Genomic DNA, 17,930 nt, shown 5'->3' on the forward strand with positions numbered 1-17,930 from the left:
GAAATTTTATCAGTGGTAATCAGTCCAGTTGGGATATACAAGAACGTTTCTTTTCAGGGGGAAAACATTCTATAAGAGAGTAGGATCTACCTAACACATTGGGGGAGGGGGAGGGGCGGGCAGGCGGGGATATCACAGAAAGTCTTACTTTCATTTGTGTTGCCATGTCTTGACAAAGCCAAGTCATTTCATCTTGGGTACTTGCACTCTGCTCCTAATGATCATGTAAGTTACAAAGAACGAAGTCCTATGAAATACCAGTATAATAAAAAAAATAAGCAAATGTCAGCAATCTGCTCTAGTGACTTGGTTCTATGTCTTTTTTTTTCAAAAGAATGACTAATTGTGCAACTAATGGTGTATAGCTGCATGCATTCAGGTCACCACTTTAACCTGTAACACAAACCTAACAGATGAGAGACTGGCAGTGAGATACACATGATTTGATCTCAGACTTCAATCCCAACAATTCATTAGCAGAGGACCGTGGCAGGCCACAAAACTAATACTTCCCTTTTCGTATAAAGTTTGCAATATGTGACGCTCAAATGAACTTTCCGGGTACGCTTACAGGGAAATGACTCTTATAATAAGACTAAATTCTTTCAGGTATTTGTGTCTGTGACAACTGACACTGTTGATATAATTTTAAAATGTGCAGATTTAGTTTCCAAGTTTATTAGTTCCTGGACAATAAAACAGTATGTCTATAGTGTGCAGTAATGCTAGTTCTCTGAGTGTGTGGTGATGGCAATTCGATGGTGCATAACTGACCATCATCATATACAAAAATAACATTATGTGTGGTATGAACGTCATTATGTATTTTCAAAGATTGTGAAAACATGTAAAAACACTGTACAGCAAAACTAGCTAGTACTCTTGGGCAGATAAACGTTATACCACGGTCCCTCCACACAACCATACAATCAATATCTTGGCCTGTGGTCTTGGCATCTTAAAGATGGGTCAGACTTTACATTTGAGAAGCACTCTCATTATCATATTTTTTTAAATATTTTTTTGCTTTTCCTGTCCTGAAAAAAACAAAAGTTTTTCTTTTGACTCTGCGCACTTGATTTTCTCTCAGCTTTCGGTGGCACACAATGCAAGGACTGCGGACGACAATGAATAATAACATCAACTGACAATGAAAGAGGAAAAAACAGTAGTGTTAACTGATAGAAAATTTACTTTAAACAATCCGAAAGTTCAGCTTCCGTGTTTAGCACGAGCCATGGCACTGTTTCTCCATCGCCCGTGACAACATTTTATGCATTGACAGCGGATTGGTTCTTGGTTGAATGCCACCGTATCAAAGGTCGGTTTACAGAAAGGAAGGAAAAGATCACATCTAAGTGTTTTTAATGTGATGTGATTGAAAAAAGTTAGAGATATATGAGGATAATAGTTTACTTACGTAAATTTAAAACATGTTCTCCCGTGATCTCGATCTTTGAGTTTAAGCTTATATGTTCACCATGGCCATCCATGGTTGATGGGGAGCGACGCATTATAAAGTCCCAACGAAGTCTAAAAATGTACGAGTACGGGCGAAACGATTTCTGCAAGCGACTATTTAAATGCACAATGATTGCATGATGTTATCGGACGTGACCCCGATTTCGCATGACTCTACGTACGTAACTAAAGGGGAAAAGAGTGGAAGGAGGGATATAGTAGCTGAGACGCCCTCTTCGGCTTGAAGAAAAATGGCGAGAGCAATACCGCCCTCTATAAGCGCTGCCGACCTAATGTTGTTCTTTGATGTTGACGCCCTTGCTGGCTCACGAAAGCAAAGTAAGGTATGTATCCGACGTATTTCACTCCCGTTTTCCTCTAAACAGTACATGTAAGAATTATATCTCAAAGTTTTAGAAACTTTAGTTTGCAGTTTCTTTCCAGAATTACTGAAAAATCGCAATTTTGCGTATGTTTTGCAGTATATATAATTTTAAGCGATCGTACCGAGCGCTCGAAATGGAAAGTTGGCTTTGATAGGCTGAAATCGCGTAATTGTATTTTCGAGTCAATTTAATATTATAATTTCGCTCCTTGTGGTGGGTTTTGGGACACGGCAACTGCACAGAAGCCCCAACAATTATTTGCTATCGCACTAATGTTTACAAGGAGTAGCAATCTCACTTAAGTTGGTATGTATGAGTAAAAATATGCTGTCCCTATCGCACTGTATTGACCCTGACAGTGGGTGGGGGGACCTTCGTGCGTGTCCAGTGTGAGTGAAATACAAAAGGTGCTTATCCCAACAATACAACGTTGCACGTACTGTTGTGTACACAGCGCTGTCGTCTGTTCGCTGTGTTAATGGTAAGCTTTATAAGAAAACAGCAGAAATGATAAAAAAAATCCGACATGGTGACGAAATTCGCGAAGTCTTACACTGAATGTTGTGATATTTCAGTGAAAAGATGTCATAGGGAAAACCCCGTTGTTTGTGGTGGGCGGTTAAAATCACAATTCAACAAAGATCACAGTTTGAATAGGGCGATACAATAGTACGCTGGCAGCTGCACTCAGGCATCGTGATCAGTACAGGTCGAATGTCAACAATTCTCAAACAGAACAACACTCTCTCTAGATGTATGACCAGGGTTTTATCCTTGCTAAAATTTCATGTATTACAGGTAAACTGCAACTATCACAATATTCATGTTTATTTTCTTGTAAGAATGTATTCCAACAGTATGATAGCAATTCACACCATCCCCTCCACCTACCCTCTTTTCAAAAAAATGTAAATTGAATGTGAAAGAAGATATTGCCAGAATGATTACAGAAATAACGTTTTGAAAATTCAAAAACTTCACAAGAAAAGTGAAAACAAAACCAAATCCCAGGGACCTTGAAATAGTTGCAGTCACAGAATGTGATTCACAGTTAATGCATTCCTGTGTGCAATATTTCATGTCACATGTTGTCTGCAGATCAGTTCATGTCCCCCCATCCCCCACCATGTCAAATTCATAAATCAGTGCAAAATATCAAGTCAATAAACTCTAAATTTGAAATGCAATGTAAATACCAGACGCAATGTCAACTTGGCTGCCAATCTAGGTCTGTATTGTGTTTCATGTATGACTCTTCATCATGAATGGAGATACTCTGTGTCACTTCCATAATACACTGTAGCCATTATTTTTTTGGCCCGAGAATCTCTATCTCTATTTTTCTGTTTCTGTAACCGCTGAAAATTCATAATTATACAATCAAACATAATCACTACGCTATCACAAAGTTCACATTCTGCTATTGTAAGGTCTTGAAATTTCCAAGTATTTGCAAGATATTTTGCCTTTGTATTCTTTTACAAGAAGACTATTTTAAATAGCAGTACCGTACTTTACTGGTTCCTGGCAACATATAAAGTTGATTTATCCCCAATGGCCAAACCACAATTTTCATTTCTTTGAAACGCTATGGCCGTCAGATGCATTTTCCATTATTTTTATTTTATTTGTAAAAAGAAATAGGTTCTATTGTCCTTCTGAAATGACCAACACTCAACTTAATTGTCAACTTGGTTTGTGCTGTCACAGTGTACTACACCAGTGTCCAATATTTCATTGCTCAAAATGAGATTTTATTCTAGAATAGAACTTGTGCGGCCAAAAACAAACAAATATTGTACAAATGGGTCGTGTGTGCTGTATTGCAACATAAAACGTTAGGGAGAAGAAAAAAAGAAAATTGTTTTCAAGCACCAAAAATTATGAAAATATCAAAATTTCAGTACAACTACAGAATTTGAATAAGCTTCGGCTAATTGCTGACACTGACTGGGGGGAATGTCAGTCCCATGTTGTCAAACATAGCGTAGAAACTTCAGCAATTGTGAATTCCAATCTGGGCTGCATGTGTACATGATAGTCTGACCTAGCTCTGAAACGCACTCCAAATAATCCAAGGTTACCAATCAGATGATGTATTATTCTTAATGACAGCTTGTACTTTGCACTTTTCAAACTTCTATCATTGACTTGAACAATTTTCCAAATATCAGATATCATATTTCTTGCCATTTTACACTCACTGCAGCCCTCTTTGGACATATCTGCTGAGCCAATAATGCCACTATTTATGTTAATATGGTTGAAGTACACCGACTGAAAAAAAAATTTGCAGTGTCACAGAATGTCAAGCAACTCTTGGCACCACAGAAAATGTCACATTGATGGTCTGCTAACTGAAGTCAGTGATGTCGTGTCATTCTCATTTTATAACCACCATGTTAGGATCAGAACATCCATTGTATCATGAAACACAATATCCTAGTACCTTATGGTGTCTGTGCGTGAATATAGGTCTCGTGAACCACCCACTTTCAATATGGTAGAATACATCAAATTTGATACAGCCACCAAGAGGCAGTTTGAAAGTATGAATACAGCTTTCTTTGCAAAATATTTTCCCATTTATTGCAAAAATATTTTCATTTTCCCAAAAGTTACTGTATGTATGACATGTTGAGCAGAGTGTCTGAATGATATGATTAAGTTTGCTTGTGACCGATATATCAGAGTGCCGCCAGTATAATTGTCCTTCATTTGATATGTGAAAAACAGTTTTTGGAATTCAATTTTTTAAACAAAAAAGACTAAACTAAAGGTCGGTCTAAGTATCCAAGAAAAATGGCAGCCTGGTTAAAACTAATTCCAAAAATGAAAGAATTGTAACCCATCAAAACTGTGGTGTAGGTATCTCTCATAGTTTTCCGTTTGCATTCACAAATCTTAATCATCTAAGGCAAGGGGCAGTATGATGGTGCAATAAATACGCTATGCTACAACCGATACATTTTCCAGAAAGGTAGTATATTTTCCTCGATTGGTGGCCAAGGAAAGGGGAGGAATCCACAGAGGGTATATCACCCTTAATGGGCGAGAAAAATATTGAATCAATACTTAAGTTGTGAAAACAACCACACAAAGCCCTTTCTATGCTCATTGTTGAGGTATGAAAAGAACACAGTACATTGACTATGCTGCCATTTTGTAGCTACATTTGTCTACTGTCCTATATCCCTTGTGAAAAAATAAATTGGACTCTGAAATCAAGTGGATTCTGCAAAAAAGATACGTATGACTAGTTGCATCTTTAAAATTAGGAGTTTTACAATATCGAAATTAATGTTTTTATTAAAAAGATCATGGGGGAAAGGGACAAAATGAGAGATCCCGAAACAAAATAATCAATTGTAAAGTAAAATCAAAAGTACCAGAAATTGTTGATTCAGAAATAAATGTGTAACATTTATTTTGTTTGGTCATATTTGGTTAAACAGTTGTTTAGTACTAGAAATGGTTGATTGGGAAATAAATGTGAAGCATTTATGAATGTTTAATGATATTTGGTGAGTAGTTTTGGAAAGATATAAAAGCTGTTTTGTTGACATTTTCAATACGTGCCTCATATTGTTATTTCTGTCACTGCAAATCCATTAGTCACAGCAGCAGATTTGGAAAAAGAAAATCACATTTGTCAAAATGTCTACTCACAAATGAGAACATATCTCAAACACAAAATCATAAGGCATTTAAAATTGCCTGTTTGTCTGTTATGCAATACGGAAAACAATTTGTATTCTACTGTAGCTATATACTACATGTGTATATACTCGATAATGGACAGCCACCAAGTTGTCATGGAGATTCCTATTCAAATTAACTGTAGCTCGGTAACTTTTAAAGTCGAGTAATGGAGCAGCATGAAAGTGAAAGCAGCAGACATATTTTGAAATTAGCACATCCTCAGACCTTTGACAAATTGTATCTCAGAATGTGTGGGTTCTCAAATGTGAATCAGTAATCGGTGTGTGCACATAACCACGGAAACAATGACAGCATCATCGATCACAATCATGTGTTTCATAATCTGTTCACGCCATCTCCTTCCATGCTGTAAGGTTAAGAACCTCAATAGATAGTATTCTTTCCCTTGTTAATTCTATTCGCAATGCATTACTGATAATTTTGTTATTCTCATAATTGGCCGAGTAGGACTTTTCAATCAGACATTCTGCACATTAAGGAAATTTTCCATCTTTGGACCCAATCGGTCGTCTAAGAGAGGTTAGCCGCTGGTGAGTTTAAACCAGTGACCAGAATCAAATGGTATGTCCATATAGAAGTGGCGGTGACTTTGCTTGACAAAGTCAGTCAGTCTTAAAACAAGTCTCTAATATCCCACATCATCAATAAAATTAGAATAATGACTGCAGTTTTCTTAACTTTTCAAGGGCTCATCCCCTTTCACTTTCATTTTCTTCCGTGGAAACTATACCAAAAGTGTTATCGCTCAGGGACGGTATACCGCGAGATTTTGACCAGTTCATGACACTTATGCACGAGCGATAGCGATTGCATATATGAAGTGAACTCAGTGGTCAAAATTGAATGGTATACCGTCGCTGGGTGTGATTTATTGCTATTATATCATAACAGTCACAGTGTATTGAAATTCTGGCGTTGAACGTCAAGGATTTTTGCTCAAACTGAGAGCTCGTGCATATGCCAGCCCTGGTATATTGCCAATATATCACGGTTCTTTTCGCGTCTCAACCAATCAGATTGCTGTATTTGGGCCATCAATATGACTGGTATGATAATAATAATTAATATACCATGCAGAGAAAACTTGGCAAACCTGTCAGCTTAGTTTGTTCCTTGAATGTCATGATTATTTTCACCCAAATTGTATACTCCATTTTTAACCATGTGCCTGCCAAAGTCCACTTTTATCTTCCATATAAAATGTGACCCACACAAATTTTTTTCAGATTTTTTCCAAAATTTTGATCAAAAACTGTAGCCAATGAAAAGTGATTTCCATCTAGTCCAAAATTGTCAAAATAATCACAAAGAAATTCATAGAAGTTGGTAAAATTTTACACTAAAATTTTGGCGGGAAAATTTACAGCACTCAAAGGGCTAACTTACCTGTTAAAAAACTGTCCTGGAGGAAATAAGGTAAAGAGAGAGATCATCAATATGACGCGTCATTTCCAATAGCGCTGATCGCAAATGACGTCACTGTTCTCTTCATTAATATGCATAAATAAACATTTGTCAGCATTTTCCGCATAAACGACGAAAATAAAACCTGCGAGTGTTAGAATGGTTATTTAGTGTCACACCTATTCATATGATTTGATGACTGAGACTAAAAGCTGCAACAGCAGCCGCGCATATAACGACAAAATTTGTCCAAATTTCAGCATGTTTGTCCGAAAGTCGCGCGCATGCAGCTATATTTAGTAACAAACCCGAAATCGCGATCAACGGTATTGCTAATGTTGTCAGTCTCAAGGGAGGGAAAGCCTACGACTTTTGGCATTATCAACACTTGCAGCAGAAGTTTTCTGATGGGTAAGCGACAGTTGTAACAGAAACATAATTGAATATTCACCCAGGAGATCCGTGATAATACTGTAATAGTGAGAGCAGAACAAAGGTGTTGTTTTGATGGGGTGTTTGGTTGACCTTTGATCTTAAATTCACCTGGCAAAAAGTTCGTGTTTACAGGTTGTAAATCTGGATACAGTATATTTTATCCTAGATCCTAGAAAAAGAGTATCTATAATTCCTTATAATTATGATTTTCTGTAATTATGATTTACATATTATGTATACAACAAAAACTCAGTTTGTCTGCAACACACATAGAATAATAATCTGACCTATTGTAATTTCCTTGTACGTATATGTACAGCATGTAAACCACCAGCCTATCTCCTGTTGTATGTTGCAAACAATGATGATAATGAAGAAAATGAAAAGAAAATAAAACAATAAAAATGAACGTAATATAAAGGCAGTTATTTGTTTGATCCTCAAATAAAAGCTTGAAGTTGCTTGAGAGCTGTAAGGTAAAGCAGTGTGATATGTCTGCTGTAAATGTGCTGATTAATTCCACCAGTAGAATTTGGTAGCGTCTTTCTCATTTTGTGACCCTGTGTAATTATTTGCTCAGGGCACCAAGGTCAAAGCCAACTCAAAGCCTTGAATCTTTGATCAAATTGGTGTGAATTAAGAGATTAAATCTGCAAAGACAAACACATTTATTTTCTCAGCCGATAAAATAGGTAATAAAATTCACACCATAGCAAAAGTACACTGCAGTAACTTTTATTGTCAATCTATTGAATACGTGCAACCTGAGGTAGATCTCCCCTGTTCAGTTAGTTACAGGCACAGCCGTTCAGGCACAGGCTTTACATATTGCCAGATATTTGTGACAGACTTGCAGTAAAGTGTACATATAAACAAATGTTCACATTTAAAGGGGCAGGTCATTTTGTCAGCTTTATCTTAAATTGATCAACTTGATAAAAATGCGATGGAAGACAAGGGGCTAACACCATGTTAATACTTACTGTAATAAGAATGCGAACTAAAGTGAGAACCAGGGATTGAAGACTGCTCCTTTTTAATCATTTCTCCCTATAAGGGTATTCTGTTGTTCAAGTTTTTACCAAATGCCCATACTTTATATTCATGGGGCGCTACAATGGCCTGTTTTCATTCTGTGGATTAGCATTGGCTGAATTCAAATCATAATGCTCTGAATGATGAAAGTACTGAAACACAACAGATGGTAGTGTATACATTTTATATTTCTCCAAATTATTTAGTGGTTTGAACTTGAGAGTTGTAAAGAATTGATAAATTGCTGTAAGTTGGGATGTTTTTTTTTTAAATTGAGTATAACAGGTATTTCACAATGCAAGCAGTTTGGCCCTGCAACAAGTGACAATATCATGGAAATTCACGGCAATGATTGTATTCACTAGCATATATCAAACAATGGAATCGTCAACAATGGTATTTACCGTATTAGAGCACGCAAACCAATTGGCCAGCACACTGTCAGTGTTCTGGACTCCCATGTTCTGTAATTTGACTGGTACAGCTTTATCACCAGTCATGATGTAGGGTTTTACGGTCAATTGAAATGCAATGCAGCTAATGTTTATATTATAAACATCGTAAAGATCAGAAACAAAATTCTGTCAGCGGAACTTATTGGAAAACCAGATATAAACTGCTTACGAATTGTCGAAACCGATGTTATATAAGACTTGTATCTGATCACATTTATGTGTGGCATTCAGTTCATACTGTATATTATTTAACATAAGCAGACATACATGTTGGCAAATTTGATAGCTGACACCTGAAATTACCCGGACCAATAAAAAATAGACTGGAATCAACAATTTTGGTGGAATTGTGATCCCTCCAGGGTTCATGAATGATAAATGATAGACAATTTCTTGCATTTATTGCAAATAAAGATATGCGTACATATTACAACAATCAGAGTAAGAGACCCAATGAACGTTCTTACTAGCTAGTACACAGTATGATAAATAATTTAGAATATTTTGCTGTTAAATTACTAATAACCTTGAAAAGCAAATGTTTGCACAGTAGCAGTGTAATACCGGTAACCCTGGTTTGCCTTATTTGGAAGTAGCTCATCATTGGCAAGGTAGATTATACCACACTGAGGCGATTCTGCTAAGATTCAGAACAAAGATTTGAATTGCCCGCATTGAATCAGTGGAAAAAAATATTTGCTTTGAAGGCCGAGTTTTTCTGAGGCAAGATCTGTATCATATATGAATAAAAAAAAATGAGCAATAGACAAGCTATTTTTAAAATGTGATTATGAATTCATATTTTGTTAAGAGCCAATATATTTTGCTAAATATCAGGTGACTCATTTAGTTAATATCTTAATGTACAGCGCCAAACATTTGAAGAGTGGCAATTTCATAAAAGATTTGTCATCACCTAAACTTTTAACATATTTTAAATTTTTAACGATAATTTTGCAGCGGCAGAAACTACTTAGTCCATAATGATCTACAAAGCCAGTAATTAGTCTTTAAGGTTGTTTAATGACTTTTGGTCTCTGCACAGATAGCTTGTGTCGCATGGACAAATAAATCAGTAGGACGTGTCAATGGGTTGGGTACTAATCTCTCAAAATCATACATAACATTGAATTTTTCTGTGATCCTTGTAAGTTCTTAAAAGCCATTCATTGTAGCAAGCGGATGATATTGACGCATTAGTGTACAGCGTTTCCTCATTCAGCCACTTTACCATGCTTAGTTTGTTATCACCATGGTTACCAGGGAGTCAGTTACCAAGGAATCGATGCTACTCTACCATAAAAAAGCTTTCTCAAACAACTGGAAGTATATGTACAGTTAGAAATATTGAATTTTTAAATATAATTCGTGTATTGATTAAATACTATGTTACATCCCACCACTACCTGCGGTGTGTCACTGTAACCAGTGTGTAGTATATTAGCTTACTCCAGATGTAATTGCCTAAATTCAGCTGTCTCCAGAACTTTAATTAACGCCTTGAATATTTTTCTCGTTTGTGGAAGATAACTGAAAAGATATTTGCTTCCCTATAATAACAATGCTAAGATGTGACTTTTAATAGGCCTGGAGGTGAAACTTTTGGAGTGTTTTTTCATCGTTTTTGTTTGAATATCAATTACAAGTTCTTGCACTACTCCCCAAAGCACGATGAAACACTCTCTATTTCGTCAACACTCTATGTGTATGTGTAAAATGCACTGTTATTGTGTAAATTTGAATTCTAGTCCGGACCAGAATTCACTCTTCAACTATAGCAACACAGTCGTAGTAACACATGTACAGGCTGAATTGACAAGCTGAATACTGTGTATTAGAACATGCTTTCGGGAGTGGAACAAGAATCTGCAGTTGGCTTTAAAAAACAAAAATAGTGAAAAAAAATCATCAAATTTTACAGAATAGAGATTTATTTTATGGGTGTTTGCATGCAGCAAATGATACTGTGTTGCATACTGATAACGCAAAATTCAAGGATTTGCTGCACACTTGAGCAGAGATAACTGCCAGTGTAACATATGCACAGATACTAAAAAAAATCTTTTTCATGGTGTAACCATGGTAACGGCAGTTCTGACAAAACTCTTTGTGTGATGTTTGTCAACAAAGGTTCACTTTATTGCTGTTCAAGGTGTGTGCGTAGTCCAGGTACCCATGAGTGGATGCAATACTCCCAATGTACGGTCTGTAATCTCAAAATTTCTCTGACTGCCATTTGTACTTTCAAAGTGCCTTTGAACATTTGACTTTCTACATCTTAGTTCAGTTGACCGTTGTCAAACTTGGTAAAGTTGTGTCAATTTTACAATTTCCTTCAAAAACGTCTAGACAACAATCCATTTACTTAGCTAGTCAGATTGGCTGTCAAACTTTTAATGAACTTCAGTTTTTGAATGGGTTTTGTGGTAAAGACAGGCAAAGTTAAGAATACTCTTAAGTCTTACAACAAAATGGTTGACAAGCTGACCAAAATACAATGCAGCATTTTACTACATGTATGTTTATTCATAGCCATGCCATCCCCCGCCTATACATGTAGGTTTTGTTGAAGGACAGACTTTCTTTCAGCCCTTCAATTTCAACTTGACATTGATCGAAGGGAGTTGATTGCGTTCCCTGTACTTGCTGATGGTTCTGTTAGTTTAATCAGTACAGATAAGGTCATGTAAGGCCACCTACTCAAGTTGATAGACACTTTAATCAAAGTGATCCAGCACACAGATTACAGCCTAGACACAAACATGGCTGCTTATCTTCACCTTGTGTGTGCCTATAACCAAACACAGATATGCATCTTGTAATCAGCACAAACAAGAATGTATTTCATTGTGTAGATCCATGGCCAATCTATAAATCTGGCACAGAATAAATATCTGTAGCCTATGAATGACCCTGACACCACACTGGTATGATAAACAGCATACCTCAGTCACCAGGTTAATCGCTGTGCACAGTACCTTTTTGAGTACATCAGTGCACTCAGTGCCAGCCACTTTGACTGGAATGATTTCAGACGATATGGGATTCTGTTTCAATCAAACGTATATCATAGTCATGCTCCGTAACTATAGACAATGAAAAAATTGTACAAAAAACAAATGATCAATCAAGAAATATTAGGTCAATTAATAAGACAATTAATCAGTCAATCAATCAATCAATTAATCAATCAAGGATGTGTTTCATCCATATTTACATAATGTTAGACTTAAGGGGAGGGTGTCGTTGGAACTGTACGTGTGCGAATTTCTTTTTTACAGACAATGTATTTCATACATGATATGAAGATGCATCACGTCAACATAGCTGCAATATTTTAAAATTCTACGATATTCATTGTTAACAAACATGTTTTTACTTTCATCAATGGCCAAGGTACCCTAGATAAAGTGTTTACATCGGTCTTAGGGGTCCCTAGCAACCTTGGAGCAGAGTTCCGATGACACCCTCCCTTTTATGAAATGGTCACCTTTAAAATAATATCATTAAAATCTTTAAATATCTTAATACAAGCATGATTTCTGAGTCAATTGTACTTATATATTCATATTTCTCTGTGGACATATGTGTCCATACACATATGTAGATACGGTATCTGTTGATTCTCAGTTTTTTGTGCAAAGTTAAAGTAAGAAATAACTACATAACAATGAAACTTACTAAGTCATATTGGCAAGTCTCTTCCCTAGTCAAGGAAAGAGAAATGAGCCCTTGACATGTAATACATTAGTATAAATGCATTTGTGGAAAAAATGAATTGAAGAATGGATTAAAAGCAAACTGCAATTTTAAAAATCACTCATGCTGGGGAACAAGTGATGAAACAATTTGTCATTCCTGTTTGTATATTTAAAGTGCACATGGTACAATGTTTCATGTTTTGGTATTTTTAACCCTTTCACCACCATGGTTTGTCCCAAATCCATTGTTTTCTATGGTAAAGATGGACCTGTATACAGGGAACTGGGGGTGAAGGGTTAAAGTATTGGGCCTGGTAATTGACTCACAAATTTTAACAATTTGATTACATAGGGAAAACTTCAGGTGACCTGCAAACAGAAAAGGTTTCTGTCTTAGTGACTGAAATTTTACCTCCTCTCTTGAAATTTTAAACAAAAAGCCGCATGGTGTGCAAATTTTATCTAAGGTTATCTCAGGTTGAACACTTAAAAGCTTAGATCACATGCGGAAATAGATGCTGCATTGCTGATCTGTTTTCTTCGTAGGCTGCAGTAAAATAATTGGTAAAAAGACATTTGAAACACCATCATTTTTTTTACAGTATTAATTTTTCGAATTTGTGTCATACACTTTTTTGTTCAACTCACAAGTTCATGTTGTCAACACAGTGTGTACATATATAATGTCAAATCTTATTATTTACTACTGAATTTTAGACCCAACCGGAATTCATTTGTCAATGAAAACCTTATATGGTAAACACTATATATATTTTCTTTCAGGGCTAATATTTTGTAAGCTTACTTTAGAGAAAAGATGATGCAAATGTACTCATTTTCAAGAGCATAAATGAAAATAAATTTCTCTATAGTGACAGCTATTATCTCTTTGAAAGTAAAAATAGAAGTAATACCATATTTGGAAATCAGTCAATACTATGACTACAAACCACTTATTCAAATCAGAAATTAATAGAAACAGTTGTACCACTGATCAGATAAGCTCTATATGAATTTTATAGTGGAGCTGATATAAAATTTCGCTTGATTAAACTAATTCCTCATGTCCAGAGGCTATTTTATGTAGAATCCATACAAATAAGAAGAAGCCATAACCTACACATTGTTACTAAGGTATTATGTGCGTCGAAACTGAAAGTTCTGAATTTGTGCTCATATTTTGAAGGAAACTGTGACATTGTTCTATTTTTATATTAGACCATGAATGGAAAATGAACGGTCACCAGGGGTCACCATGCAAACTTTGTGATTTAGAAACAAAAATTACCCCAAAATTTGCCATTATTTGAAAATCAAAATTGTCACCCTGCTCCATACTTAACTCAATTGAGAATTTAATTTTCAACTTTCACAAAGAAAAGGATGCCAAAACTTCATTTAATCCACACGTTTGAAAATAAGTCCAAACAGGCAGCAAAACAGAGGAGTATTGTAAAAAGTTGGAGAGTCTGAGTATCTGTTCCTAAGGCACATTCTACTTGAACCTTTTGAGCGCCAAAGTCAACTTTGGCGCCTTTATCAAATGTACCCCCATCAAATTTTTCAGATTTTTGCCAAAATTTTGATGAAAACCTGTAGCCATGTGATTTCTGTTTGGTCCAAAATAATAAAAAAATTACAGAAAAATTCATAAAAATTTTTAAAATGTTGCACTAAAATTTGGCGGAAAAAATTACAGCACTCAAAGGGTTAAAGCAATGTAAACCAGTTATTCTAATACTTTGCGCCAAAAAAATAAATTGCAAAATATGTGTATGACTGAAACCAGTACCCATGGCATTGTAAATCAGTGGTCACGCACCACAGAAAACATCACAGATTCTGAATCCTTTGTTAAGGTATTTGCAATCAATCACAGCGTGTAATATGTTTGAATTTATGATTTGTGAAACGTTAATGGAACGTTAAGCCAGTAACTTGCACTTCACTGTTGCCTGATTAATCACCGGATTTCAGAAACTTGTTTGGCTGCAGGTCGGGATGTGATGTTGCGCTTCAAGTGGTGATTATAACGCCCATTAGAAGTTCATATTTATGGCTAAATTCTATTTGCTGAAGTGATGTCAAATCTTTGGTAGTCTTTTCCATGGGAAAGGGCAGTGTTATGACGTCAGTGGATGAGGGGCCCTACAAATAGCAAGGAATTCCTGGAGGTAAAATGGGCATTGTCTTGATGTTTATCATATTATACACACTTTTCTTCAACATGTGGGGCAAAGAGATGAAGTCTTTAGTATGCTGAGTATAGGAGTATAGCAGTATAGGAAATGTTAAAGTAGTCAACCTAGCATTCTAAGTTTAATAATCTCATGCATACATTGTGTACTTCATCATCACGATACAGGTTTACAAAGTCACTGGTTTTATACTAAAGGTGAAAAAATTTCAATCAAAAATTTGACTTTCAGTCTATTCAAGCTGGAACAAATTGAGTTGTTCTTTTGTGCAGATAATTGAAATTTTCAATTTTCACAAACACAAAACAGTAAACTTTTCATTATAACTCCACAGGGCAGTCTTCAAAATAAGTGAACATTTAGCATCATATTACCAGCTAAGTATTTAAGATAGGAACGCACCTAGGGGACAGATATTCAGACTCTCAAATTTCTACAATTCTTTTCTGATCCACCACTTGTGGGGGTTCATTTTAAAGCTTTTGGAGAAAGAAAAACTTTCACAGTCTTAGTTTTTCGAAGATCAGAAATTTAATTTTTCCTCCATAGAGTAAACACAGGGATGACGACCATTTTGAATTTCAAATATCGCAAAATGTTGGGCAATATGTTTCGCTAGTTCCAAACTTTGCATGGTGACCCCAATTTTTATTCTTGATTAGTTACAAGGATGGTTGAAAGTTTCATTCAGGAAAGTTAGAGCAAAAGTGTAAGTCTTTCACTTTCGAGGCACATACTGCCTTAAAAAAATTCAGTCTGAATTTCATTTCCTGATGCGCGTTCCACTCCAAGCATTAATATTATTTGAACTTATCATATTTTCCTTCACACAACAAAATTTGGAATATAACGTAATTGTCCCCTGAAAAGAATACATTCACGAAGTGTTTACTAATTAAGTTGGATTTTATCAACACATGCATGGAATAGAATTACAATCTGACCATGTTTAAATGTCAGCTTCATAGACTAAGTACTCATTGATTGAAATTTGATATGTAAATGTACTTCAAATATACAATCATGGATGTTTTTATGACTTGATCAGGAACCGATCGTATGACACCATTGACATGTTCCCCTGGAACTGTGTCACCAGTTCTTGGAAAATTGTAGTGGTAAAAGCAATCTACAATGAATATATACTGGTATTGGAGGTGAGATGAAACAAACAAACAAATCCATTTTGAAGGAGCACAGTTTCTATGACTCTGAGTACTCGGTGTTTTCTGTGTTACTAGGCTGATGATTACCTATCGTCAGTGAGGAATGTTAAAATTTGTGCTGTGTGGAATATTGTAAAAAATTGTTTCAGTGGAGAGCTGGATTTCATTATTCTGCTAACTAGGAAAGGGACAGTTCGAAAGTTGGTGTTTTATATAAACTGCATGACTTCTGTGCATGTCAAGAAAAAATAAAATTACCTTTTAAATTTTAAAAATCAATCTTCAGTTGAAGTCAAATAATGTGAGTTTTGAATATTGCAAACGTGTGTCCTGTGGTTTGTGGTGTGGTTCAACAGCTTATCAGCTCTGTATTTTGCATTTTGACTCTGACTTCTTTATCATTTCTAATCTGTATTACATACCTGCAGGTAATTTTATATGCAGTGGCTGAGATCTTATATTTGCCATATTTCTGAAGTTTTCAGCATATTTCAAGATAATGAATGAAGAAAGTTACTCAAAAGATAATGCAGCATGCAGATAATGAATGATGAAAGTTACTCAAAAGATAATGCAGAATTGACAACTTTAATGTCCAAAGAGAACTTATTTGTCAAACTATAGAATTGCATTTTGAGTAACTTCAATAAAACTACAAAAGATGGATGGGAATGGTGTGAACGTACAGACAGTATCTGATTAAGCAACTTTGCAATCTCAATTTTGTTTCTTTTAGAAAGGAGTGAGCCAACATTAACCTTTTGTGTAAATCTTTGGCCCTTTTGTTATATATAAGAATGCTTAAAATATTTTCCTTTTGGACATTTCTAAAACTCATTTCAAAATGTGCATGATAATCTCACTTAAAATATCAGTAAATGGCAAGCAAGCATTTGCTTACGAAGGTGATTAGTAATTGCTGTGAAAGGTTATATGAGTAAATTGCATGACTGAAATTCCTAGAAAAATGTCATTTGTGTATTTTGTGATCGATATCATATAGGAGGTAGAGAATGATGGACAGGCTGAATGAGTTCACATTGATAATAGCATTTTGTTTTGGAGAAAAATGCAAACATTGCCTCAAATAAAATGAAAAAAAAAGAGAAATAATTGTTTTAAGTGGTAATCACCATTCCACAGTAGATCTAAGCTGACTATCTGAACATACCGTACATGTACATTTTGTAAGTGGAATGTGACGTTTTTAATCAGATTTGAATTGGAAGTGGTGAGCAGTTCTGGTAATTGCGATAGCATTTATGCATTGTAACAGACTATCTGATGGCTGTGTTACAGAATTATCGTATATTCTCAGCAGACAGTAGCTTTTCGTCAGCGTTTATGTTATAGAGGCTGTTAATGATGGTCTCTGTGACAAAGAGTTGAACTTGCAGCCTCTGATTGGTAAGAGAGCTTTCTGAGAAAATTGACAGATGTAAATAATGTAGATGCATATAGGATCTGATTCAGTATTTGCATGATACAATTACTGAGTTAATATTATGATTATAATGATGGTAGAATGGTAGTTTTCTAATTTCTGTAGTCATAATTGTGTGTGAAGTTATGAGATTTTGCTAAAGTAAAAGAACAATGTTTGGCAAACAACAACACTATAGAGAATGAAATGCCTGGAAAATGCAGTAAATTCTGTAAAATTAATTGTCAGCTGACACATGCAAGAATTAAGCTAGAACAACTTCAATATAGATGTCTCATATTAATTGCACATATTTAGATTACCCATAATTCCAGTGGACATATACTGACAGAGGGCTTCATGAAGCCTCGATGTGCATAGCAATTTAGAGAGGAATGTCATTAAATATTCAAACCTACATGTAAATATGATGTTCCGGCCATTTCCATGGTATATTTGGGTAAATTGGAAAATGATAGTTCTCTGTAGCCATGTGGTTATAGATAACACTTTTGTGAAAGATTGGAAAGATTTTTTGATAAC

The 17,930-nt window shown here is 35.5% G+C and overlaps 1 protein-coding gene across 2 annotated transcripts in view; it reads left to right on the forward strand.

Annotated features, from left to right (window-relative positions):
* Positions 1-1,707: 1,707 nt before the first annotated feature.
* LOC139135633 (CD151 antigen-like) overlaps positions 1,708-17,930 on the forward strand; it is a 78,818-nt gene continuing 62,595 nt past the window's right edge. The window contains exon 1 of one of the 2 annotated variants that reach the window (XM_070703130.1): positions 1,708-1,805. In XM_070703130.1, coding sequence (XP_070559231.1) covers positions 1,713-1,805 — 93 coding nt within the window. In that variant the 5' untranslated portion in view covers positions 1,708-1,712. The remainder of the gene's footprint in view (positions 1,806-17,930) is intronic. The other variant, XM_070703139.1, reaches the window with a different exon arrangement.

The sequence above is a fragment of the Ptychodera flava genome, chromosome 1 (assembly GCF_041260155.1).
Source record: "Ptychodera flava strain L36383 chromosome 1, AS_Pfla_20210202, whole genome shotgun sequence".
Classification (NCBI taxonomy): domain Eukaryota; kingdom Metazoa; phylum Hemichordata; class Enteropneusta; family Ptychoderidae; genus Ptychodera; species Ptychodera flava.